This window comes from Bubalus bubalis, chromosome 18 (genome assembly GCF_019923935.1).
Source record: "Bubalus bubalis isolate 160015118507 breed Murrah chromosome 18, NDDB_SH_1, whole genome shotgun sequence".
In the NCBI taxonomy this organism is placed as follows: Eukaryota; Metazoa; Chordata; class Mammalia; order Artiodactyla; family Bovidae; genus Bubalus; species Bubalus bubalis.
The window spans coordinates 60,369,730-60,396,627 of NC_059174.1; the positions used below are offsets into that span (position 1 = coordinate 60,369,730).

At 43.6% G+C, this 26,898-nt stretch overlaps 1 protein-coding gene across 4 annotated transcripts in view; it reads right to left on the bottom strand.

Moving 5' to 3' along the window:
- Positions 1-5,192: 5,192 nt before the first annotated feature.
- LOC123327518 (zinc finger protein 519-like) overlaps positions 5,193-26,898 on the bottom strand; it is a 35,813-nt gene continuing 14,107 nt past the window's right edge. For 2 of the 4 annotated variants that reach the window (XM_044931549.2, XM_044931550.2), the window contains one exon: positions 21,423-24,890. In XM_044931549.2, the coding sequence (XP_044787484.2) occupies positions 23,140-24,890 (1,751 nt within the window). In that variant the 3' untranslated portion in view covers positions 21,423-23,139. Of the gene's footprint in view, positions 5,440-21,422; positions 24,891-26,760; positions 26,849-26,898 lie in introns of those variants that run through there. The other 2 variants (XM_044931552.2, XM_044931553.2) reach the window with 2 other exon arrangements.

A 26,898-nucleotide genomic window follows, 5' to 3' on the forward strand; every position in this document is an offset into this window, starting at 1 on the left:
GAACAAAAATCTGTCCCCAGTATTCCTAGAAGTCTGGCAGTTTGTCTACCACTCCACTCACAAATTTCTGTCTAGAGGTAGAGGGAAGCTTTAAAAGGACTGTCATACAGTTACTTAGAAATGGGCAGAGTTTTCCTAGGGCCCCCAAGAAATCCAAGAGCAATGAAAAAATGCAGCTTGTAACAAGGCAAGAGGAAACTTTTAGTTCACACTGTGATGGAGAAAATTAATCACTGGAGATAAATTCATGAATGATTTAAGAGACAGAATAGGGCAGGTGATACATTTCTATGACAGTAGCAGACACAAATCCAGGTTTTCGAAAACTATTTCCATTGAAGCAAATCTTCCAACACCATGTGACGAAGGATGAATTCCTCGCTGCTCCTTGGACCTCTCTGAATCATCATCTCCATCCATTCATACCTACCTGAGTTCAGTTCAGTTCAGTTGCTCAGTCGTGTCTGACTCTTTGCGACCCCATGAATTGCAGCACTCCAGGCCTCCCTGTCCATCACCAACTCCTGGAGTTCACTCAAACTCATGTCCATCGAGTCGGTGATGTCATCCACCCATCTCATCCTCTGTTGTCCTCTTCTCCTCCTGGCCCCAATCCCTCCCAGCATCAGGGTCTTTTCCAATGGGTCAACTTTTCACATGAGGTAGCCAAAGTACTGGAGTTTCAGCTTTAGCATCAGTCCTTCCAATGAACACCCATGGCTGATCTCCTTTAGGATGGACTGGTTGGACCTCCTTGCAGTCCGAGGGACTCTCAAGAGTCTTCTCCAACACTACAGTTCAAAAGCATCAATTCGTCAGTGCTCAGCTTTCTTCACAGTCCAACTCTAATTTGAGTTACTAATGTTGAAAATTCTGCTCGATGAATGACAATTTTGGACCACAATGAAATAGAATAGTAAGGTAAGAATTCATACTTAAGTTGGAACTTTAATTGTTTTACATATTTTAACAGGTCTAATAGGATAGTAACCTTTCATGTGGTCTGGGCTTGTGTTGGAAATGAGAGAGAAATAAAGTTTATTAGAATGGGGGATGCTGTTAGAACATCAGGCCAGCTCAATGGAGAACAGATGTTGAACAGGGGTCCTTAGTCCACTTTCTAGCCAAAGTATGAGGAGTGGGATAGGGGTCTTGCAGATTATTTGCTGAATGGATGAGGCACATATAATGGGTGGAGGAAGAGTAAGAAAGATACTTTCTCATTATGGGGTAGGAGGGGAGAGAGTTTATACTGCTCAGGAGGACCTGAAATCCATCAATAGTTACAACATGGGGGAAGGAAAGATGTTAAGAGTCTTGTTTTTCTGTTCTTGCACTCCAAGACCCTCCTTGGTTTTATCTGCTCTTTAGTCCCTGGGTCACCACATATCTCCTTCTCTTTATTTTTAGGGCCAATTCTTTGGTCCTTGTTGATACCCTGGTCATGTCTAACTACGCATTTCACTTCTCACACATTTGGTAATCCAGTTTCAAGGAAAACGGGGTGATGACCACTCTGGCTTCTTCAGGCTGAGCAGGGGCACATGGGGCTCTGGGTTCCCTTTGTCTACTCTGACAGGGAGCATTTATGGAGAGAGATGAGAGTCCATGGAATGATAAGGTGACTTGTTTCAGCATTGTCTAGGTGTTAGTCAGGGAATATTCTTGCACGAGCACTTGGAAACTTATTGTATTTTAGAAGAAACAAACTGTACAAGAAAGTTAAAGGTACATGGCCCAAAGATTAAGAGAAGTAGAAAAGCTGCTCAGGGGCTAGCCAGGAGAACCAGGACCAGACATTGGTTTGTGATGTTAGTGTTTCTCTAGGTACGAGAAGCCTGAATTGGGGCTCATAAAATCTTTACCTGAAAACATCTCACTCTCGGAAGGCCAGTTCTGGTTTTTTCCCAGGGCACAGAGTGCCTTATTTCTGATCTCTACTCTGAACTCCTTTCGGGGGCTGTTGAAGGTCAGCAGCTTGCAGTGGTCATGATGTCATCTTTGTAGAGACAGCTGGTAGAGTCCAGTCAGCAGGGTCCCTTCAGAGCCACAAATTTGACCATGCTTTGGGGGCATTTCTTGTCCATTGTGTCCTGAGGCACTGGGAAGGCTCATTCCCAGGTCTAGGAAAGGTTCCACTGATAGGCCACTCAATGTGCTGTTTCTAGAGCGGGCCTTGTGAGTAGCAAAATCTCTGGACCATACCTGTCTTATTAGCCTCTTGGTTCAGGAAAATATTCCCTTTTCTTGCTTCTTCCTGTATCTAAAGTTACATTATTACAATCATTGATAGCATTTGGAACTGCATGTCAGCATTTTACCACAGGCTCAGTCACACATTGAGTAACATAAGAAACAATCTTCTGAAAGAAGGAACATAGAAAATAATATAGCGATAGCTAGCAGTTATTAGTAAGTTATTATTAAGTTATTAGAAAGTCATAAGTAAGAATGATAAGTCAAGAACTTTCATTAGGTATAGCAGTATACCCCAGGTCATCTGACTTCATTTGTTAAAGCACTAAAGCCTGGTGTTACACTCCTGTTTGTACATCATGGACCATCTCATCTTATCTGAAGATTGCTTCCTGAGATTAGCTTTAGAAACAAACAGGGTCCTTTTTTAATAACTTATTGAATGTTTTAGAAATATAACATAACAAGGAACTATCTCAGAAGTGAGTCTTGGTAAACACTAGACCTTAATTAACAAAACCAGAAACTTAGTTTAACAATGAAAAAACGTTAATATTCAATAAAACATATTTTTTTCATTATGAGGGCATTAACCCTGTAGCCAGGGAAGGTTTTAACCCATCAAATAGAAATGAAGTTTGTCAGGGAGCCGGGAAAAACCAGGCAGCCATCTTGGATTTCCCAAAGCACTGACTCTTTGATTTACAGCTATTGTTCACTCATTTTTAAATCCACAATTTAGGAGAAGGCAGTGGCACCCCACTCCAGTACTCTTGCCTGGAAAATCACATGGATGGAGGAGCCTGGTAGGCTGCAGTCCATGGGGTCGCAAAGAGTCAGATACGACAGAGCAACTTCACTTTCACTTTTCACTTTCATGCATTGGACAAGGAAATGGCACCCACTCCAGTGTTCTTCCCTGGAGAATCCCAGGGATGGGGGAGCCTGGTGGGCTGCCATCTATGGGGTCACACAGAGTCAGACACAACTGAAGCGACTTAGCAGCAGCAGCAGCAGCAGCAAGGCCATGTTTTAATGACATCAGGACAGCAAAATCTAACCGTGAGGGGTTATTTTTGTAGAAGAAGAATGAGTTTGGTCTACATGTACCATAATCTTAACTAATGCTTATTTACTTTACCAAAGTAAAAAAAAAATATTTTAAAAATGAACATAAATTACTTAAAGGCAAAGAAATTCATAATGTCTTCTTGAAAGCTGCATTATAAAAAAATGTGTTCTATTAACATAGAGATTAGACTAAATTTCAGTCTGGTACCAGCCGACCAGATAAGAAACAGACAAAATTGTTTATCAGGAAAAAAGTAAAAAGAAAAATCTTTTCCATAAATCTTGAAATAGCAGTATTCTTGCAAAGGCATCAGAGTGAAACCATACAGTTCAGTTCAGTCCCTCAGTCGAGTCCGACTCTTTGAGACCCCATGAATCGCAGCACGCCAGGCCTCCCTGTCCATCACCATCTCCCAGAGTCCACTCAGACTCATGTCCATCGAGTCAGTGATGCCATCCAGCCATCTCATCCTCTGGCGTCCCCTTCTCTTCCTGCCCCCAATCCCTCCCAGCATCAGAGTCTTTTCGAATGAGTCAACTCTTCGCATGAGGTGGCCAAAGTACTGGAGTTTCAGCTTTAGCATCATTCCTTCCAAAGAAATCCCAGGGCTGATCTCCTTCAGAATGGACTGGTTGGATCTCCTTGCAGGCCAAGGGACTCTCAAGAGTCTTCTCCAACACCACAGTTCAAAAGCATCAATTCTTCGGCACTCAGCCTTCTTCACAGTACAACTCTCATATCCATACATGACCACTGGAAAAACCATAGCCTTGAGTAGACGGACCTTTGTTGGCAAAGTAATGTCTCGCTTTTCAATGTGGTATCTAGGTAGGTCATAACTTTCCTTCCAAGGAGTAAGCGTCTTTTCATTTCATGGCTGCAGTCACCATCTGCAGTGATTTTGGAGCCCAGAAAAATAAAGTCTGACACTGTTTCCACTGTTTCCCCATCTATTTCCCATGAAGTGGTGGGACCGGATGCCATGATCTTCGTTTTCTGAATGTTGAGCTTTAAGCCAACGTTTTCACTCTCCACTTTCACTTTCATCGAGAGGCTTTTTAGTTCCTCTTCACTTTCTGCTATAAGGGTGGTGTCATCTGCATATCTGAGGTGATTGATATTTCTCCCGGCAATCTTGATTCCAGCTTGTGTTTCTTCAAGTCCAGCGTTTCTCATGATGTACTCTGCATGTAAGTTAAATAAGCAGGGTGACAATATACAGCCTTGACATACTCCTTTTCCTATTTGGAACCAGTCTGTTGTTCCATGTCCAGTTCTAACTGTTGCTTCTTGACCTGCAATCAAATTTCTCAAGAGGCAGATCAGGTGGTCTGGTATTCCCATCTCTTTCAGAATTTTCCACAGTTTATTGTGATGCACACAGTCAAAGGCTTTGGCATAGTCAATAAAGCAGAAATAGATGTTTTTCTGGAACTCTCTTGTTTTTCCATGTTTAATTCTGATTACCTGCAGTTGACAATGTAGCCTGGTCATTGCTGTGACTTGTAACACTTTCACAGAATAAGTAGAATCATAGTTGACCACATTTTATTAGGGCGTATCAGATCTATATGAACTCCACATAATTTTAAGATATCTATATTAGTAACATCCACCATACAGCACAATCTGAGAAGATGTATCACCCCTTCAACAGTACTTCCCATGTAATTTAACATGTCCAATGAACCCAGGTAGTTTAATAGCTCCCTGGGATGTCTCAGGGGCCCTCTGAAGCATTCCAAAGTTAGCTAGACGTCAAGTTATTTAGGAAGTTGTGTCAACAAAGGTCAAAAGGGATTATAACACTCAGTCAGATAAATCATATCGATCACTGGGAAACAATATATTCACTTAACCAAAGTAACAAAGAAGATTTCTTTTCTTTTCTTTTTTAAGTTTTGAAAACTTTTATTTTATATATAAAGAGCTAGTATTATTTCCGCCTAAGGTTGATGTGCTGGATGAGCCATCTAAGGAAGTTCGGTTAGTCCAACTTAATGAAGCCGATGTCCTTCGCATACTGGCGGAAACACTGGCGGCACATATTGAGGCCTTATTTCCGGATCAGACTGTGCCGGTTTGAGCAGACCCGACAAGAGCGAGAACCCTGGAGGAATTTTCTCGGATGGCTCCAGTACAGCTGCTGGTGACCCCTGTTGCTTTCTCGGCTGCAACGAGGTAAAAGGCCAACGAAGATTTCAAAGGTAAGCATAGAACAGATCACTTTAGAGGTAAAGAAACTTAAAGTTCATCATGAAAGGCAGTTCAACATATCAAGAAAACTTGTATTTATGCACAAAACTCTTCCCTTGGCGTCCACTTTCCATAAAACCTTCTTATCACTTTCTGTACCCATTACTTTTTTCTCCCATCCTGAAACAGCCACCTATAAGTGAGATTTACTTCCTTTTTCCTTCATAAAGTGTAATTTCATTCCTCATACCTTCTTTACTGAAAATATACATGCTACTTTCCTTAAGCAATCAAGAACTTAAGCATTCTATAAATTGGTGAACATAAATACCAGTGATAATTTCTAAAAATAATTCTAGAGAACATCTCAGGATGTCATCAAATATTATTCATGAATAGTCCAAAATCTCTAGTTTCTCTGCAAGAGGAAGTTAGTCCTCAGTAAGGAATGTTTCAGAATCTTATTTTATTTTGAAATCATCTAGCTGTTTAATAAATTTCCATCACTTAGTTTAGCACAGCCTTAGGAATTCAGGTTACCACAATCTAGAGACTGTTTTAGACAGACATTTCTAACGTATAATTATTCTTAATAGAGTGTATCTAAAAGCTCATATCTCTTTTGCATTTTCTTTGAAGGTTTTTTTTTTTTTTTTTCCCCACTAGACGTAATTTGCTGGTTGACACACTTGCAACAGATAAAACACTATAACAATATTTAACTTATAATAAACCTAGGCACAATGAAAATACTATTCTTAATGACTCTTAGACATATCTATATTAGATTAGCAAACAAACATTAATACTAGATATTTAATATTGAATAATTCCCAGTTAACGTGAATCTGAAATTCATTTAGGTTAATTTCTCTTGTAGTTAGAATTGTCTGATTTGTAAGTGCTTACTTTTCATGAGGAGCTACCCCATGTCCGAGGTCAGAGGCAGTGGCCAAGAAGAGCTATTACATATCCGAGGTGAGGGGCAGTGGCCTAGAGGAGCAACCCTACATCCAAGGAGTGGCGGCAAGTGGAGCTACTCCACGTTCAAGGTCAGGAGGGGCATCGGTGAGGAGATACCCCTCGTCCAAGGTAAGGAGCAGCGGCTGCGCTCTGCTGGAGCGGCAGTGAAGAGATAGCCCATGTCCAAGGTAAGAGAAACCCAAGAAAGACGGTAGGTGTTATGAGAGGGCATCAGAGGGCAGACACACTGAAACCATAATCACAGAAAACTAGTCAATCTGATCACACGGACCACAGCCTTGTCTAACTCAATGAAACTAAGCAATGCTAGGCGGGGCCACCCAAGACAGACGGGTCATGGTGGAGAGGTCTAACAGAAAGTGGTCCACTGGAGAAGGGAATGGCAAACCACTTCAGTATTCTTGCCTTGAGAACCCCATGAACAGTATGAAAAGGCAAAATGATAGGATAATGAAAGAGGAACTCCCCAGGTCAGTAGGTGCCCATATGCTACAGGAGATCAGTGGAGAAATAACTCCAGAAAGAATGAAGGGATGAAGCCAAAGGAAAAACAATACCCAGTTGTGGATGTGACTGGTGATAGAAGCAAGGTCCGATGCTGTAAAAAGCAATATTGCATAGGAACCTGGAATGTCAGGTCCATGAATCAAGGCAAATTGGAAGTGGTCAAACAGGAGATGGCAAGAGTGAATGTCGACATTCTAGGAATCAGCGAATTAAAATGGACTGGAATGGGTGAATTTAACTCAGATCACCATTATATCTACTACTGCAGGCAGGAATCCTTCAGAAGAAATGGAGTAGCCATCATGGTCAACAAGAGTCCAAAATGCAGTACTTGGATGTAATCTCAAAAACGACAGAATGATCTCTGTTCATTTCCAAGGCAAACCATTCAATATCACAGTAATCCAAGTCTATGTCCCAACCAGTAACACTGAAGAAGCTGAAGTTGAACTGTTCTATGAAGACCTACAAGACCTTTTAGAACTAACACCCAAAAAAACATGTCCTTTTCATTATAGGGGACTGGAATGGAAAAGTAGGAAGTCAAGAAACACCTGGATTAACAGGCAAATTTGGCCTTGGAATACGGAATGAAGCAGGGCAAAGGCTAATAGAGTTTTGCCAAGAGAACACACTGGTCATAGCAAACACCCTTTTCCAGCAACACAAGAGAAGACTCTACACATGGACATCACCAGATGGTCAACACCGAAATCAGATTGATTATATTTTTTACAGCCAAAGATGGAGAAGGTCTAGACAGTCAGGAAAAACAAGACTGGGAGATGACTGTGGCTCAGATCAAGAACTCCTTATTGCCAAATTCAGACCTAAATTGAAGAAAGCAGGGAAAATCACTAGACCATTCTGGTATGACCTAAATCAAATCCATTATGATTATACAATGGAAGTGAGAAAGAGATTTAAGGGCCTAGATCTGATACATAGAGTGCCCGATGAATTATGGATGGAGGTTCGTGACATTGTACAGAAGACAGGGATCAAGACCATCCCCATGGAAAAGAAATACAAAAAAGCAAAATGGCTGTCTGAGGAGGCCTTACAAATAGCTGTGAAAAGAAGAGAAGTGAAAAGCAAAGGAGAAAAGGAGAGATATAAGCATCTGAATACAGAGTTCCAAAGAATAGCAAGAAGAGATAAGAAAGCCTTCTTCAGCGAGCAATGCAAAGAAATAGAGAAAAACAACAGAATGGGAAAAACTAGAGATCTCTTCAAGAAAATTAGAGATACCAGGGGAACATTTCATGCAAAGATGGGCTCGATAAAGGACAGAAATGGTATGGACCTAACAGAAGCAGAAGATATTAAGAAGAGGTGGCAAGAATACACAGAAGAACTGTACAAAAAAGATCTTCACAACCCAGATAATTACGATGGTGTGATCACTGACCTAGAGCCAGACATCCTGGAATGTGAAGTCAAGTGGGCCTTAGAAAGCATCACTATGAACAAAGCTAGTGGAGGTGATGGAATTCCAGTGGAGCTATTTCAAATCCTGAAAGATGATGCTGTGAAAGTGCTGCACTCAATATGCCAGCACATTTGGAAAACTCACCAGTGGCCACAGGACAGGAAATGGTCAGTTTTCATTCCAATCCTAAAGAAAGGCAATGCCAAAGAATGCTCAGACTACCACACAGCTGCACTCATCTCACATGCTAGTCAAGTAATGCTCAAAATTCTTCAAGCCAGGCTTCAGCAATACGTGAACCATGAACTTCTTGCTGTTCAAGCTGATTTTAGAAAAGGCAGAGGAACCAGAGATCAAATTTCCAACATCTGCTGGATCATGGAAAAAGCAAGAGAGTTCCAGAAAAACATCTATTTCTGCTTTATTGACTATGCCAAAGCCTTTGACTATGTGGATCACAATAAACTGTGGAAAATTCTGAAAGAGATGGGAATACCAGACCACCTGACCTGCCTCTTGAGAAATCTGTATGCAGGTCAGGAAGCAACAGTTAGAACTGGACATGGAGCAACACACTGGTTCCAAATAGGAAAAGGAGTACGTCAAGGCTGTATATTGTCACCCTGTTTATTTAACTTATATGCAGAATACATCATGAGAAATGCTGGACTGGAAGAAACACAAGCTGGAATCAAGATTGCCGGGAGAAATATCAATCACCTCAGATATGCAGATGACACCACCCTTATGGCAGAAAGTGAAGAGGAACTAAAAAGCCTCTCGATGAAAGTGAAAGTGGAGAGTGAAAAAGTTGGCTTAAAGCTCAACATTCAGAAAACGAAGATCATGGCATCTGGTCCCATCGCTACATGGAAAATAGATGGGGAAACAGTCGAAACAGTGTCAGACTTTATTTTTCTGGGCTCCAAAATCACTGCAGATGGTGACTGCAGCCATGAAATGAAAAGACCCTTACTCCTTGGAAGGAAAGTTATGACCTACCTAGATACCACATTGAAAAGCAGAGACATTACTTTGCCAACAAAGGTCCGTCTACTCAAGGCTATGGTTTTTCCAGTGGTCATGTATGGATGTGAGAGTTGTACTGTGAAGAAGGCTGAGTGCCGAAGAATTGATGCTTTTGAACTGTGGTGTTGGAAAAGACTCTTGAGAGTCCCGTGGACTGCAAGGAGATCCAACCAGTCCATTCTAAAGGAGATCAGCCCTGGGATTTCTTTGTAAAGACTGATGCTAAAGCTGAAACTCCAGTACTTTGGCCACCTCATGCGAAGAGTTGACTCATTGGAAAAGACTCTGATGCTGGGAGGGATTGGGGGCAGGAGGAGAAGGGGACGCCAGAGGATGAGATGGCTGGATGGGATCACTGACTTGATGGATGTTAGTCTGAGTGGACTCTGGGAGATGGTGATGGACAGGGAGGCCTGGCGTGCTGCGATTCATGGGGTCGCAAAGAGTTGGACACGACTGAGGGACTGAACTGAACTGAAACTTTACTTCAGTTTATGTAGTTCAGATTTTAACTAATAAAACACAGACAGATTCACAGAGACAACACTACGAAAAGGTGATAGAAGCTTCTGTAACTGTAACGAATACTGAAGACAAAAGCTTTTAGTCACTGAGTCACGTCCAATTTTTGTGACCCCATGGTTCTAACTTGCCAGGTTCCTCTATCCAAGAAATTCCCAAGCAGGAATACCAGGGCGGTTAGTCATTCTCTTCCACAGAAGTTCTTCCAAAAAATGAATAAGGAAAAAAAAAAAAAAAGAAGAAGAAGAAGAAATTGATCAGGTCATGCTAATATTTTCACACATACAGTCCAGTTCAGTTCAGTCACTCAGTCAGGTCTGATTCTTCGTGACCCCATGGACCACAGCATGCCAGACCTCCTTGTCCGTCACCAACTCCCAGAGACTATGCAAACTAATCTCCACTGAGTACAGACATACACTCAAATGGGGCTATATGCTCATTAAGAGTAAGTTTCATGTCACTAAACTCAGGAAACTTTGAATGGATTAAAAATGTATATAATGTTTAAGGATGATATTCTTTATTTGCACTGACTGTATTTTAAATTTTAATACAATTGAGCATGGATTAGAACTAATAAGATTCTTGTAAACATTTTGGAAAATACAAAGCTGTTGTGAGACTCTGTGATGTGAGCATGGACTGTACAGGAAAAGATCAGACCTGGGCTTGGAATGAAAACCCCCACTCCCAAAACCCAGTATCTTGACTGAACACACATGAGTGTTTATTTTACAAAGCAAAAGAAAGAAAGAAGACATGAAATCACTCCGTTAATTGTGATAGTTTAGAGACATCCCTCACTTTTTCTTTCCAAGACACTTGTTCAAGTCAAATGGAAAAAAACAAATTCATAGCATGGGAATCTCACAGAAACACTTAAACCAGTCAACATGAGTCATGGGGTAAGAAGTACATGGAAGAATGCATAATCACTGCATTTTGGCACTATTATGGAAACTATAATCTGAATCTTTCATTAAAAATGTTAGTTTGGGGACTTTGTGATGATCCAGTGACTAAGACCCTGAGCTTCCAATGCAGGGAGCTCTGGTTCTTTCCCTGATCAGCAAACTAGATCCCACATGCTGTAGCTAAGTATTTACATGTCACAGCCAAAGAACATGAAAACAACAAGGATGACTGAAGATCCTACTTGCCACAAGGAAGACCAAGTGCAGCCAAATAAATAAATAATTTTTAAAAGTGTTTTATGTGAATTTCACTTCATATATGCCTTTCCTGATCTGTGGCCTAATTTTGGAAGGACTGATGCTAAACATGAAACTCCAATACTTTGGCCACCACATGTGAAGAGCTGACTCACTGGAACAGACTCTGATGCTGGGAGGGATTGGGGGCAAGAGGAGAAGGGGACGCCAGAGGATGAGATGGCTGGATGGCATCACTGACTCGATGGACTTGAGTCTGAGTGAACTCTGGGAGTTTGTGATGGACAGGGAGGCCTGGCTTGCTGCGATTCATGGGGTCGCAAAGAGTCGGAAACGACTGAGCGACTGAACAAGATGGACCCAATTACTGGGCTAGCTGACACACATTTTGAGGGTTTTTGAAACATGGAGGGTGAAGACTAATATTTAGAAGCCCCGAGCTTCGGCCTCACACTCCGCACTCCTGAGACCTCTCTGGAGCTGAAGATTAGGGCGGGAACTTGGAGAAAGAAAGGTTGCTGGGCTGCTTGCCTGGGGAGGGGCTCTTTCTAGGATGGGTGTGGCCCACCACCGCCTCTGCCTGTGCCCTTGGGGTAGGGGTGGTGGGGAATGAGTGCTTGGCAGAAATCACTTGGGGGCCTTGGGTTTCTGCAAAGCTTTGTTCTCAGAACTCTTCCCAAAGATGCCATGCCTTTAGCGTGAGAAGTCTGACTTTTTGCCACTCCATGAACTGTAGCCCACCTGGCTCTTTTGCCAATGGGGACGCTCCAAGGAAGAATACAGGAATGGGTTCCATGCCCTCCTCCGGGGGATCTTCATGACCCAGGAATGGAACTCACCTCTCTTGATGTATCCTGCATTGCCAAGCGGTTCTTGACCGCTAGTGCCACTTTGGAAGCCACAGGATACCCTGAGTACTTAGCGTTTTTTCACTACCCTCTGCAGCCTGAGGAAACATGTTTTCACAAAATGATTTGCACTGTGACCAGCTGTCTGCAGGCAAGGGACCTCCAACTTCAGAGACCAGGAGGCTGAAAGTGTTTCCATTGTTGCAGAAACCAAGCACCGCACTAGGAGAGTTGGAGAACTCAGGTTTATTATGCGGGCGGGCCCCAAGAACCTAACAGTCCCAGCTCTGAGCCCAAAACAAAGGGGTTACAGAGTTTTTATACTTCGACAGGCATGATTAAGAGAGTTTGCAGATTTGCAGGGGCTAGGGCAATTGCAAAGAACAGGACAAGGGTGAGTGAGATAAATTCCAGTTCCTAGTATTCTAAGTCCCCACTTTTTGAGACCTACGTGATTAAGACTTTGCGAAGAGCAAGCTGAGTTACAGAGGAAGAAGGAGCAGGAAGTTATGCAAAAATTTGACATTTCCCTCTTCATTGCCCCCTCTTGATGCTTCTATCACTCATTGTAGAAAGCATCATCTCATGTTCGATAGGATATTCAGAGCTCCAGATCAGTTAGGAGACTATATTGAGCTATTAACATTTGTAACTTTCTGGATTCAATCCGAGAGGTTATGAACTGGATAATGTCTTTGAGAACACAAGGGACAAACAAAAGCACCTCTAAGAACATGAAGAGAGGACAGGTTAAAGGGAAAAGCCACGAAGCCCAGCTTCAGATATTGTTCCAATTACTTCAGGAATTTTCTAGTTCCTCTCTGCTTTTCATGATTCATTCCCTTAGTTGTTAGGCCATGTCTCTTACTATTCCTAACTGGTTTATATAAAAGCAGCATTCTTCATTCTAGAAGAGGCAGAGGCCTGCCTTTTCAGCTCTCAATAGGTCTAGCCCTCTCCTATTCTGTAAAACCACCTCAGCCAAAGAATCTCGCTGGTCCTGTAAGGCCACTAAAGATGTGGCTACTCTCTCAATGTCGTCTCTGTGTTGTAGCCACATGTTCTGGGAAATGAACTCACTCAGAAAGACAATGTAGATAGTAGTGCAGTTTATTACACCGGAAGGCTCAAGGCAGAGTCTCCTCTTAGCCAAGCACCCCGACCAGTTTTTGTGAAAGCCTTACATACCCTACGTGTATAAGGTTCCCTGAAACTAGTCTGAACAAAGGAAAAAGAAAGATACAATCAAAGTTAACCCACAATCATATGCCTTAAGCCTAGGTAGTTAACAGTCAACAATTATCAATAGGCCTGTGGTCATACCCCAGTAAGCATAATAGAACGTATGATTCTATTCAGTTACACAGAAAATTAGGACATTCTTTTAGGCCACTGAGAGCCCTGGGCCTCTTCCTTCCAGGGGGCCTGGTTTTCTAGTGGATATTTCATTTCCATAGATACTGGGCATATAGCTCAAGGTCCACAGTCCAGCCCAAGATGGAGTCCTGCTTTCAAGATAGAGCGTGTTCTGTTTCCTCCTTCATGTGAAGTCCTTGGATAGTATATGGGAGAACGTGAGTGATAAAGCAATCCTCCTGTTCCAATACTTATGCCAGCCAAAATTTTGGAACCAAACTAGGGGATAAACTGGATGGGTCTTTTTGACCGCACGTGTGCTGTCAGAGGTACGGTGAGAGTCTGGTTGTTAGGGCCAATATTCATCTGGGGAGTGAGGAAAGCTAAGGTGCAGATACCCATCCATTGATTGGTAGACATAAGTAAGCATCTGTCCCACAAACCAAGAAAAGGCCTTCATGGGGGCGGCACCATATTGTGTCTGTGGGAAGATGAGTGGGCCACTCACCTTTTACAGTTCGATTACTTTCGTCCCTGGCTAAATTGATTACAGCTTCAGTTCTTCATCATTTGTAAATTATCTGGAGCCTTTTGAGTTAACTCAATTGCCCTTAAGACTAGCCCTTTTAAGGGTGGATCTATAAGAGTTCCCATGGCTGTTGCAAAATTTCATGGTACTGCTGTAGCTAAATACCGTGGAGCTCCTAAGGATGAGTAAAGCCTGCAATCCCTGGCCAGCTGGGGGTTGGTGTCCTTCAGAAGGTGATGAGTTGCGTTGAGAACCTGGTACAGAAGAAGGTCTAAGGGGGGGTTAACTCTGTAACCTCGGTCATACTGCCAACAGGCAGAGGCTGATTTTTAAGGGCAAAGTTGGTCCGTGTTTCATTTGTCTGCATTATTGTCCCTGTCCAGTAGGTTTTTCCATTTATTTGTCCGACAGACAGCTGTTCTGTGTTGTAACATCTACGGGGCATTTGGGGTAGACGGAGGCCCAGGAGCATGATGGCAATGCCATGGTGTCGGGATGCCACCTGGGGTTTGGATCCGCTGGTGGGGAAAAGGTAGTGGCAGTGGCGGACATAACTGAGAAACATTTTTGGCACCAGGACCCTGGATATACATCACCTGATCAGAAAGGCAGTACGTGATCAGCCTATAGGATAGGCTATCTATACATTGTTCTAGCTGATGGTTGAATAGGCGATTTTCCAAGGGTGGACTGTAATGTTGACAGGTGCCTGATGGATAAGGAACGGCTCCATTTGTTACGCCAAGGGACAGCAAAGGGCTCCAAAGCAGCCTGCACAAAGCAGGTGACTGGCCCTAGCAAAAGGTTTTCTCCCCATCTTTGGGTTGTCAGCACTACAGCAGCTGAGCCTATCGTGAAGGGGGGTCAGCTATACTGTGAGCAATTTAGACAGTAGGGAGAATGGATCATAAGAAGCATCTAACTAGAATGAAGCTCGCCACTACAGTGAGATAACACACAGCTAACCGCAGCTTCTGACCCAAATCCTACACTTGCGCTGTGACTGAAGCTAGTCCTGTAGTGAAAAGCACAGCAGTAATACCAATCAGGGATAGAGGCCAGGGTTGACAATAGAAATCCATTAATATCTGAATAGCCAGATCCTCAAGCTTCTGCTGAGCTTTGACCAGCGAGCTGCCGCAGTGTGGCTGGAGCAAGGCTGAGGAATCCTCAAGCGTCTGCCGTGCGTGGACTAGTCAGTTTCTGGAGCGACGACAGCAGGGCTCAGCCTCTTTGGTGAGTGAGGGCTCTTGTTTTTGGAACCAGACCTTGACGGGATTTCTGGGGTCCTGAACTGTTTTCCAGCTGTCCTCATCACAGGAAGTTGCTGCCTTCTTGACCCTGGTGTGCTGGATCCAAGGGATGATGCCTGTAACTTTAACAGCAGTAGGGTTGCCCGGACAACCATGTGAGGGCCTGTCCCAACTGGCTGACTTGGTCCTTTTCCCCAATACTCAACCCTTACCTCATCTCCTGGATGGTAGGCATGAACCCAATTGCCCAAAAGAATGGGTGCCCTTTCTAGGGTTTCTCAGGCGATATAGTGGAATACTTTCCCCAGGATCTGAAGGTGTTGGGACATCTCCAGGTGAGCTAGTTGCTGGGGGCTTCCCTTGAGTTTTCCTGTCACTGGGGGTTTCCCCCATATAAGATCTGAAAGGAAGAATAGCCTAAGGACTTAGGTGCAACGGGCTTGGAGTAAAGCTTGGGGGTAACATGTCGACCCAAGATAACTGGTCTCCTGACAGACTTTAGCTAATGTAGGGCTGAGGGTACAATTCATGTTTTCAACTTTTCCTGAGCTCTGAGGCCTGTAAGACGTGTCAAGCTTCCATTTGAGTCCCAGTGTGCAGGATAAAGTTTGGATTATCTGAGACACAAAAGCTGGCCCATTGTCAGACCCTATGGACAGAGGCAGCCATAACTCAGGATCATGTCTCTTCACAGGGCCTTGGCCAGTTCTCGTACCTGTTCAGTGCACGTGGGGTAGGCTTCAGCCCATCCCGAGTAGGTGTACACTACCTCAAGGAAATACTTACAGGCCCTAAAGGGCTTGACATCATTAAAGTCCACTTCCAGATGTTCAAAGGGCAGTGTCCCAACGGTCAGCATGCCTGGGTTGGGTCTTCATCCTTGGCTGGCGTTCTGGGCACAAGTCACACAGCTAGGACTGATCTGAACACACAGGGCTGGGAGCTTAGAAACGAAATAGTAGCTGCCCAGAAAGCTTCCCAGCGCACTTTTTCCGAAACAAGTTTTCTCATGATGTTGTTTTACCAGCTAGATTTCTGTATTACTGGAGACAAAGAGTCTTTGGTCTGGGAGCTTCCAGCAGCCCTCCTTTTCTTTTATTCTTCTTTCATTTACAGCCCATTGATCTTCTTCCTTGGTATATCTCGAGGATGGAGGCAATTCTGGTTCCATAAGGACCGTAAAGCTCGACTCGGGGCCCACTGTGGGGCTCCTTTGGGTCGCCACCTCCTTGGCAGCCTGGTCAGCCCCTAATTCCCTTTGGTGATTGGATCAGTTCCTTGATGATGGCCTTTACTACGGATGACTGCCACTTGGAAAGACTTCCTGAGTGCTTCTAACAGCCGAAGGATTTCATTTTTGTTTTTTAATCTCCTTTCCTCCTGCTTTCAATAGTCCCTTTTCTTGATAAATGGCTCCATGTACATGTAAATAGCAAAGGCAATCCTTGCCTCGGTATAGATGTTGATTTGTTTCCCTTCGGTGTGCCTTAGTTCCTAGGAGAGTGCACAGAGTTCCGCCCGCTGTGCTGCCCACCGTTGTGGCCAGGCCTCAGCCTTCCTATCTCATCAGTTGTTGTTATGCCTGAGCCTGCTTTGTGCTGCCCGTCTTGGATGAAACTGCTTCTGTCAGTGAACAGTTCCAGTTCCGGGTTCTAGAAAGGAATGCCCATCAGGTGCAGCCCGCTCGAGTAAATCTCACCTATGAGCTCCTCACAGTTATGATAGGGGTTCCTATTCTGTAGGGAAAAAGTGGTGGGGTTCAGTGTCCTCACAGTCTCGAGTTGGACCCGTGGGTTTTTGCAAAGCAGTTCTTGATAGTGAATCATCCTGGAGTTGGCCAGCCACTTGTGTGCCCTTTTCATCAGGGCAGTAACAGCATGGGGAACCTCTGCATTTACAGTTGGTTCTAGTGTAAGCTTACCTGCTTCTCTGGCCAGAATCACAGTGGCAGCTAATGGCTGGAGGCATTGTGGCCATCCCTAGACCACTGGATACAGTGCTTTGCACAGGCATGCGACTGGGTGCTGATGTCCCAACTGTTTCTGTGAGGATCCCCAGTACAGTGTGATTTTTTTCATGTACAAAGAGGGTCAAGTCCCATGTCTCATCTGGCAGCCCTAACGATGGAACGCTCCTCAGTTCAGTTCAGTTCAGTTCAGTTGCTCAGTCGTGTCCGACTCTTTGCAACCCAATGAATTGCAGCACGCCAGGCCTCCCTGTCCATCACCATATCCCGGAGTTCACTCAGACTCACGTCCATCGAGTCAGTGATGCCATCCAGCCATCTCATCCTCTGTCGTCCCCCTTTCCTCTTGCCCCCACTCCCTCCCAGCATCAGCATCTTTTCCAATGAGTCAACTCTTCGCATGGCGTGCCCAAAGTACTGGCGTTTCAGCTTAAGCATCATTCCTTCCAAAGAAAACCCAGCGCTGATCTCCTTGCAGTCCAAGGGACTCTCAAGAGTCTTCTCCAACACCACAGTTCAAAAGCATCAATTCTTCGGAGCTCAGCCTTCTTCAAAGTCCAACTCTCACATTCATACATGACCACTGGAAAAACCAGAGCCTTAACTAGACGGACCTTTGTTGGCAAAGTAATGTCTCTTCTTTTGAATATGTTATCTAGGTTGGTCATAATTTTCCTTCAAAGGAGTAAGCGTCTTTTAATTTCATAGCTGTAATCACCATCTGCAGTGGTTTTGGAGCCCAAAAAATAAAGTCTGACAGTTTCCACTGTTTCCTCATCTATTTCCTATGAATGGATGGGACCAGATGCCATGATCTTCATTTTCTGAATGTTGAGCTTTAAGCTAACTTTTTCACTCTCCTCTTTCACTTTCATCAAGAGGCTTTTGAGTTCCTCTTCACTTTCTGCCATAAGGATGGAGTCATCTGGATATCTCAGGTTATTGATATTTCCTGCAGTAATCTTGATTCCAGATTGTGCTTGGGTTTTTACTGAGACCAAGGCAACCCTTCCTGGGGTGGGGGTGGGGGGCGGTTCACTGACTCTCAGTGTGTTCAGTTGGGAGTCCCGGGTATGGGGACAAAGGAGGACAGGAGAGAGCTGAAGGTTTCACAGTCAAATCTATACTCTTAGGACATAAGTCCGGCATACCTCGCAGAGAAAAAGGGCAACGCATATGCTACTTCTACCCATGTCCCCTGTTTTCTACAGAACTGGTCTAATTGTGAAACACTTTTATAATTCAGAGACCCTCCAACCGGTCACCGTTCGCCATCCTCCCACCGATACCGTGGACATGCAGTATCACATAGGAAGATCACGCGTGTCTTCTTTAAGCTCTGGGGATCAAATCTATCCCAGTTTTTCTGCATACAGTTCAAAGGAGTGAGGCTGCAATTGTTAGCTCCCTTCTGTAAGAGAGAAAAAACCAACAAGCGCCATCTTTCTACCGGAGGCATCCCTCCTTGCTCTAGACAGGGGTGCAGACAGACGTTACACCAAAGCTTTCCTTCCCTGGTTGGACTTAGTCTGTCCCTACCAATGCAGGAGCCGTACTTGTCCCTACCGGTTCTACCACCGAGACGGGCTGGAGATGCACCAGGGGTAGACCTGATGGCATCTCAGACTATGTCCAGTTCCTCACCATTAAAACCTTGCTTGCCTCTGATGCCACCTGGGGTGCAATCCGAGTAACCTTCAGGAATGCCTCCCAAGCTAAGACCGCTTGGGAAACATTCGTCACCTGAGTGCGTGTGCACAACCCTGAGTATATTCCTGACCACAATAAGACCGATACAAACGTAAAGCTGAGATGTCCCTTCCAAGCATCACCACCCCAGTATAAGAGATAGCAAAAGAGCTGGGCAAGGGCTCGCCAGTGAGGAAAAACTGATTTTTGTTCTCGAGTTATTAGGGCCAGTCCTTCCAGTTCATTCTCACAGATTGCACAGAAAGAATAGAGTTGGGACAAAAGCTACTGGAAAGCCGCCTCTGGTCCACTAACAGCTAGTGTTGCCAAAGGAAGAAACCCATTGCACTTCCATTCTGAGTAACCGTTAACTTCAGATACTCATGGAGCTAGAGCTCCATCTAGCTTCCTGACTTTCCATACCTAGCGAGGCTAGGCGCTTCCTGACTACCAATCCAAGCTGGAGAACTAAGTAACACTACACAGTAACGGCATAGATCACAAGCCCCTTGAAAATCTAGCATCTGGCAGATAGGATAATATTTCTAATTCCAAAGAAGTCATGAAATGGTCAGAGACTGGAAAGTTTGACCAAGAAATGAGAGTTCGATCCACACGCTTTGCCCATTTCTAGTCAGTGCCCGAAAGAGACACTGGGTGCCTCTTGGCATTGGCACGTTGGTACAGGTTTCTGCCATAAGCCATATGAGGTCACCGAGGAAATGCAGAGCAGGGCTCCTCAGTTGATTCACGCAGGGTATCTCCTTCATTCACACGAGCACACTGTAGAGTTAGTGAAGTATAGCAAAAGACATGTTCACTATTAGTACAAAGAACTACAGCTCCAAGCATCCTCACCTAGTCCTGAAGAGTCCCGGACGAGCCCCCAAGATGAAAGGCTGTTGCTGAACCACGAAATAAATCTGGATTCTTGGCCTTCTGAGACGAAGAATACTATTCGGAGCCAGAGACGAGGCTTAATAGTTCAGAGCTTTTGTGGAATACTTTTATACTTTAATAAATAAAGAGAAAGCTTTTGACATAGACATCAGAAGGTGGCAGAAAGAATGCCCCCTCGCCAGTGTCAGCAATGGAGTTATATACTTTTAATTAGTTATTACAGTGAATCAAAACAATGTCCGAAGGTTGTAAAGACCTCACTAGATCCACTCCAATAATTTACATTGTAAGACAACACGATTGGCCAGAATTTTTTTTTTTTCCTGAGACTGTCCTCAAACAGGATATATGATTGTTATATAATCCTCAGAAATGTAGGGGGGGGGGGGAACCTTTTTGCTTTCTTCCTCCTTGAGAATTCCAGATCCTTCTCTCCTAGGGGACACCCAGACTTAAAAACCTGCCTAGAAATTGACTCTCGGTGGGATGGAAGGGGTCTGTGAATAGACCCTGGGGTTCAGCAACACCGCTGGTCCCAAGTAAGGTGGTCATCTCGTGCAGGTGCTCATAGGACTGCTGCTCTGAGCTCAGGGAACTGCAGGCTGCCTGCTCCCAGACAGATGCTGAGGCAGCAACAGCACGGAGCAGTTTAGGGAAACTGTCAACAATACTCTGTATCATCCTTCTTATTAGAATCGTCACAGTGTCCAAGTAGTTACAAAATGGGAGAGGAGGTACAACATAGAAGTGAGGGAATATATATGAGGTTGTGAGAAGTTTAAAGCCAGTGAGTCAAGTAATTTCCACATATGACATCTCTCTGTGCTACCAAACAGTTCATTGTGGCCTCTTCACTACAGCCTTAAATAAGGTGGGAGAGGTTACTGTTGGTAGTGGGTTAACATTTCAGTCATTACAATCACCGAAACACGAAAAGCCATTCAGTTTTATTAATAATCCACAAACTGGAATCAAGATTGCCGGGAGAAATTTCAATAACCTCAGGTATGCAGATGACACCACCCTTATGGCAGAAAGTGAGAGGAACTCAAAAGCCTCTTGATGAAAGTGAAAGAGGAGAGTGAAAAAGTTGGCTTAAAGCTCAACATTCAGAAAACGAAGATCATGGCATCTGGTCCCACCACTTCTTGGGAAATGGATGGGGAAACAGTGGAAAGAGTGTCAGACTTTATTTTATGGGCTCCAAAATCACTACAGATGGTGACTGCAGCCATGAATTTAAAAGACACTTACTCCTTGGAAGGAAAGTTACGACCAACCGAGATAACATATTCAAAAGCAGAGACATTACTTTGCCAACAAAGGTCCGTCTAGTCAAGGCTATGGATTTTCCTGTGGCCGTGTATGGATGTGAAAGTTGGACTGTGAAGAAGGCTGAGCGCCAAAGAATTGATGCTTTTGAGCTGTGGTGTTGGAGAATACTCTTGAGACTCCCTTGGACTGCAAGGAGATCCAACCAGTCCATTCTGAAGATCAGCACTGGGATTTCTTTGGAAGGAATGATGCTAAAGCTGAAACTCCAGTACTTTGGCCACCTCATGTGAAGAGTTGACTCATTGGAAAAGACTCTGATGGTGGGAGGGATTGGGGGCAGGAGAAGTGACGACAGAGGATGAGATGGCTGGATGGCATCACTGACTCGATGGACGTGAGTCTCAGTGAACTCTGGGAGTTGGTGATGGACAGGGAGGACTGGCGTGCTGCGATTCATGGGGTCGCAAAGAGTCGGACACGACTGAGTGACTGATCTGATCTGATTTGATGTATTAATTGCATACATAGTTCAAATAAAACCTTTTACAATCCACGGCATGATCCATGATTAAGTACAGATCAAAAGTACAGAGAAAGATATTCATTTCTCTGTTATAATGATGTGAGACTTGTGATTTTTATGGATTACCAAACAAAGGCTAGGAAGCACTTAGCAAGCATGGTATACACTAATTTCATGCCTTTTCCAGGAAGAGTTTCTAATATATTTCGAGGTTATCACAAAAGCTGTGTTTATTTCAACAGTGTCAAGTAATAATCATGACATGTGTTGATATTATAAAGATACATCAATATTGCAGTGAACTGTCATTGTGTTCTTCTTAAAATCAGGGATATTACTATTGAACCCTTACAACCAACTTCTGCTTACTTTACAACATGGAAAGGTTAAATGATCACTTACATCATGGCAACCTCCAGATATTTCACATCAATGAAAAACACGTCCATTTAGATGGCCATTGTCCATTTTACAGTACGGTATCCTTCATCTTCTAATGGAGGATAGATAGAAATGGTTGCAACACAATATAAAAAGGCTAATCTTTAATAAACCATCAAAAATCTATGTCTGCAAACACACTAGAAACAAAGCATAGTATGGATGGTTTGAGTGCTTAATAACATTCACTTCAAATAATCTCAAATCACGTCAATATTAAAAAGCATATATATATTACTAAGAATTGTAACTTTCTAACCATCAACCTTCATCTCACGATTTATGCTAATATATCCACTTTCCATGTGTTTTAACTATGGAGTACTCCCTACAGTCATTCTCCTTCAGAGAAACTTCAGAAAAGAGGAATGATGAAATGCCTTCCACTATGCAATCTCTGATATTTACTTCGATTTAACTTTTGATTAAATACCTTTCTGCATATTCGTTACATCATCTCCATAGGTTTCTCGTATAAACTCTTGTGTTTTCTGATACACATTTAGGGAAAATCTCTTCCATCACTTGTGCCATTACTAGGGTTTCTGTCCAGTGTGTGTTCTCAGATGTTCCGTGAGATGATTACTCCAACTAAAGGCTTTGCCACATGCTGTACATTTATAAGGTCTCTCTCCAGTATGAATTCGCTGGTGTGTAGAAAGCGTTGAGTAGCGAGCAAAGGCTTTGCCACATTCAGTACATTTATAAGGTCTCTCTCCAGAGTGCACTCGCTGATGTTGAGTCAGCAATGAGCGACGATGAAAGGCTTTGTTACATTCTTTACATTTATGAGGTCTCTCTCCAGTATGAATTCGCCAGTGTTGAGTAAGTGTCGAGTTGCAAGCAAAGGCTTTGCCACATTCAACACATGAATATGGTCTCTCCCCAGTATGTATTCGCTGATGTCTAGTAAGCCAAGAACGCATAATAAAAGCCTTGCCACATTCTGTACATTGATAACGTCTATTGGCGGTATAAATTTACTGATGATGACAAAGGTCCGAACTCGTAAAAAAGGCTTTGCCACATTTTTTATATTTGTATGGTTTCTCCCTAGTATGGATTTGATGATGTACAATTAACCTTGAATGAGAAATAAAGGTTTGGCCACACTGTGTACAATAATAAGTTTTCTCTCCAGTATGAATTTGCTGATGTTGGGTAACATGTGAGCTAAGGATAAAGGTTTTCATAAGTTCTTTACATTTATAAGGCCTCTCTGCAGTATGAATTCGCTGATGATAGGTTAGATCTGAGTTTTGAATAAAGGCTTTGTTACACTCTTTACATTTATAAGGTGAGGCTCGATCCCGCCTTTGTGTATGCCGAGCCTCCTTCGGGAGCAGCAATAAGGTCTCTCTCCAGTATGAATTCGCTGATGCTTAGTAAGATGTGAGCGCTGAATAAAGGCTTTGTTACACTCTTTACATTTATAAGGTCTCTCTCCAGTATGAATTCGCTGATGTTTAGTAAGATGTGAGCGCTGAATAAAGGCTTTGTTACACTCTTTACATTTATAAGGTCTCTCTCCAGTATGAATTTGCTGATGTTTAGCAAGATATGAGCGCTGAATAAAGGCTTTGTTACACTCTTTACATTTATAAGGTCTCTCCCCAGAATGAACTCGCTGATGTTGAGTAAGAAGTGAGCGACTAAGAAAGGCTTTGTTACATTCTTTACATATATAAGGCTTCTCTCCAGTATGAGTTCCCAGATGATAGGTTAGATGTGAGGAACAGAAAAAGGCTACACTACATTCTGTACATTTATAAGGTCTCCCTCCAGTATGAATTCGCTGATGTTCAGTAAGACTTGAACTGTAAGGAAAGGCTTTGCCACATTCTGTACATTTATAAGGTTTCTCTCCAGTGTGAATTCGCTGATGTTGAGTAAGATGTGAACGACGGTTAAACGCTTTGCTACAATCTGTACATTTGAAAGATTTCCTTTCTGTATGGATTTTCCTATGTTTACTTAGATTGGATGCTTTACTAAAGACTTTCCCACATATATTACACTTGTTTTCTTTCTGTGGATTCTGAACAGTCTGCTGTTGAATAAGTTCTGAAGACTGATTAGAAACCTTACCATATTCACAAGTCCTCTCTTCACTACAAGTACTTTTATCTTGACAAAAACCTGCCATTTTATCAAAGGTATTTCTAAATGTATTACTTTTAGAATCCTTGTTTGAAGATTTAGGTTCCTGATGTTTCATAAGTTTTGAGTCTCCTTCAACCGTATACCCAGTTTCACTGCCTGAATATCTTCTCACTCCACCATAAATACTCTGGTAATTATTGGAGCTGGAGCTCTTACTTAAGGTCTGACTCATTTTATTATACATGCAAAGCTGCTGTGTAGTAACCACATCACGATATGTACTGAACAATGATGGCTGGATGGCATCTCTTTCATTATTGTCAACGTTATACACCTTGGAATGGAGAGAAAATATCTCTTGTGGGAAGAAAAATGACTCCCTGCTCACGGATCCCTCAAATTGATTAAATTGTGAGTTTGTCCTCTCAGTGTTAAGTTGTAGGTATTCAGACGTGCTTGAATGCATGTTTAGTCGAAGCCTAGGTTCTGAATTATCTGAATCAGTTTTTGCAGTAGAGACTAGATTGCCTTTCAGATTTTCCTTGTTCCCTTTTAGAGAACATGTATGTTTCAAAAAAGGATGGACATCTTTTCTTAAACACTTACATTTCTCAGCGGACGTTGAAGACTGAACTTGGTGTTTTTCCCAATTTGACGCACGTTGCTCATTTCTTTTTGCAGTAATATTAGCATTATTTATAACTGTCTCCATTTGTTTATGTCCATATAAACATCCTCTCTGTCTTTCATTCACCCTCGTATATTCCCTGTCTTTCATTAAATTTAACTTTCCGAGGTGAAATGTTTGACATATTCCTAGGTTTGCTTTGAGGAATACACCTTCTAATGCTGGATTCTTCGGCATCAAATCCTGGGAATCTTGTGGAGACATAGCTGAAAGATACCAAATAACAAGTCATTTTCCCTGCTATTCTCATTGAATATCTTTAAAGAATAGAGAAAACTGATGACCATAGCTAGTTTAAAAATAAAATAGAGACCGAAAGATCAAGATGCCAGAGGCTTAGGCAGATGTGGAGCTCATCTCTGTCTCCACAAATGAATGAGAAATGGAACAATTCTCACACAGCACAGCTGAACACTAGCAGAGGCTCTTGGAAATCTGAAAAGACAAGAAAGATTCCTGCTGAGCCAGGTAGGACAAAAGGAAGAGGAGAGCAGGAAGAAGGAAAAGGAAGAGAAGTGGAAGTGGGCTGGTGGCTGCAACCCTGTGGGGAGATGAAAGTGAGGCGAGGTCTCCATATCCCGGGAAGCCCCTCACTGGGGGAGCTCAGTGTGGACAGAAGGAGAGCCTCATTCTCTGTGGGAAGAGAACACAGCCACCAGCGTGTGGCAGCAGGACAGAGTGAGACCTGCACACTGGGTACTGACCTCAGCCTTGCCCATCCAGCCTTAGAGGCTTTTCCACCAATGCAGACAAGAGCTGGGTGCTGAAAGGTGGGGTTTGGAGAGCAGATTGAGGCAGACGACTGCTGTTGGCTGTGAGGAAACAGCCTGAAGTGATGGGAGTGAGGGAGGAGCTCTGCAAACGGGATGCTTGTGGTCGAAGCCTGAACCACCAGAGAGCTGAGCGCCAGTGGTGACTGATGCCCAAACAGGAAGCCCATTATATCCCTTGTCCCTTACACTGGCCCCTGCTCAGCAGGGACTATGAAAAACTGCATCCATGTAGGTCATTTGATCCCCCAGCCGTAGCCTCCCCCATCGACCTCCTCGACAATCAACAGTCCCCTGTGCTCTGGGGCAGCCTCAGGACCAGAACCTGTGAGTTGGCCAAATGCACAGATGGAGCTGAAAATACAGCTGAACCCCAGGGATTAAGAAGAAAAGCTGAAACCTCTCCTCCCAGCGACACAAGCCATGGTCTTATACTCACAACCGGCTTTGTAACCTTAGCCCCTACGGAGCATCTGAATCAAATACCAGGGCTCTCTCATTCATGGCAGGTGTAGCTTTGGCAGCTGTACACTCTGTGGGCTCCCACACAAAGGGGCTGAACCAGGACAGAGCCTGAGCTGCCCCATAGCGCCACAGTGGCTCCAGCTCCATGTTGAATGCAATCCCAGGACCTGACTTCACTGAATCTATGCTGGTGACCTTGTGAAAACAACATCTGAGAGACAACAGGGCCACGGGCCATCATGCCCTCACTTAGGGTGGGGCCAAGAGCAGTGCCAACACTACATAACATGAGAGCTGGCAGAATGCATGAGACGGGACAACAGAGCACACCCTGAGGTGAACATCCCCAGAAGAGTAATACTTAGTGACTTCTTTCCCAGTGGGTGTGCTCCAGTCCCAGCAGCGTGGTACCACAGATCAGAATCACAGCTAAGAATCCGATCTAGGGGCCCTATTCCACCACGCAGGCAGCAGGCACCACCAGAGACAAGGCAGTAACAACCACAGAACAAGGGGACAACAGCCCTGAATATCCCCGGCGGGCTCTGGTCACAGTTACCAGCAATCAAAGCACAGATCAAGAGAGGATAAGGCCACAAACGTCTGGACCAACCTCACCCACCAAGGGACAGATACCAGAAGGAAGACTAACTAGGTTTCTGAACCCGTCAAAACAGAGACCACAAACAGAACGCTGAACAAAATGACATGGCAAAGAAATAGGTTATAGGGGAAGAAACAAGATGAAAACCCCCAAGGACCACTGAATTAAGACGTGATAGGCAATCTAATGATTAATTCTTGCTTTTAGTCATCTTAAGTGGAGACACCAAACACTCACTTTCAGAAATCCTAGGTGCCAGTAATTTTTAATTCCACTTCTTGCCACACATGTTTCTGAGAATGGTCTATTAGATGATTCAACCTAAAAATCATAAATGATAGTGACAGAGAACTAATCAGAAACAGAGGACACAGC